The following is an 889-nucleotide window of genomic DNA, read 5'->3' as shown; positions in this document are numbered from 1 at the left end:
GTTTTAAAAGACTCAACACTATACATGCAGTATATATACATCTCCCACTGTTCTTTCGCAGACCTCACCTGTATGGCAGGTCCCGGCAGCTGGCGGTTGACGGTGAGCAGAGGCCTCGACGCGCCGTCCGCCACGATGCACTCCTCGCGTGTACAGTCGCTGAGGGTGTTGGGGCAGTCGTAGCACGCACGGCTCAGCGTGTGGTATTCGATGATGTTAAACTCGTACATGCACGTGCGTGTGTCGCCTGCTACGCACTGGCGCTCGCACTCGTGTTTCTGTCCTGTAGAGTGAAAATCTGGAATTTTCCTTTCGTATTCGAGTATTTAGATGGTTCCTGTTTTATCATTATTGGCATTATTATTACTAGCTAAGTTTAATTGAACTTTGTTTTTTTTCGTTTATGTGTTTTGAATATTCCGTTTCATTCAGCTGTCTTGCAGATTTATATTTGAGATAGATATTTAAAAAAAAACTCAGATAACCACATTAACATCTATCTACTTGGCAAAACATTATTTCTCGACAGTTCTTATCAGTCAACAAAATAACACCCCTTTTCGTTCCGAGGAAAACCAGAACCACACGAGGACTCACCTGCGGCACCGACGATGACCCCGAACACCAGAAATAATCTTGAAAGCTGCATGATGAGAAGGAAATAAAAGGGAAAAAGCTACGGACGAGAGAAATTAACACGGACGCTCCCGTGCCGATGGACAGTGTTTGTCGACCTTATATAGCTAAATGCTTATGCGTTTTCAAGGGCGATGAGAAGTACTTTCGGTTCAAAAATGTTATCGCGAATGTTGTAATCCGTAAGCGCCTGTCCATTATCGATTCTCACGACCACGTCATTAAATTTCATGGCGTGTATCTACTTAAAAGT

The 889-nt window shown here is 43.8% G+C and overlaps 1 protein-coding gene across 1 annotated transcript in view; it reads right to left on the bottom strand.

The window, feature by feature from the left end:
* LOC119593034 (laccase-2-like) overlaps positions 1-732 on the bottom strand; it is a 5,206-nt gene extending 4,474 nt beyond the window's left edge. The window contains exons 1-2 of the mRNA XM_037941930.1: positions 598-732; positions 69-283 (exon numbers count right to left, since the gene is read on the bottom strand). Coding sequence (XP_037797858.1) covers positions 69-283; positions 598-649 — 267 coding nt within the window. The 5' untranslated portion in view covers positions 650-732. The remainder of the gene's footprint in view (positions 1-68; positions 284-597) is intronic.
* Between the last annotated feature and the right edge of the window lie 157 nt (positions 733-889).

The sequence above is a fragment of the Penaeus monodon genome, chromosome 31, assembly GCF_015228065.2.
Source record: "Penaeus monodon isolate SGIC_2016 chromosome 31, NSTDA_Pmon_1, whole genome shotgun sequence".
NCBI lineage: Eukaryota > Metazoa > Arthropoda > Malacostraca > Decapoda > Penaeidae > Penaeus > Penaeus monodon.
The sequence above is the reverse complement of the archived record's forward strand: the minus strand, read 5'-3'. Positions and strand labels throughout refer to the sequence as shown.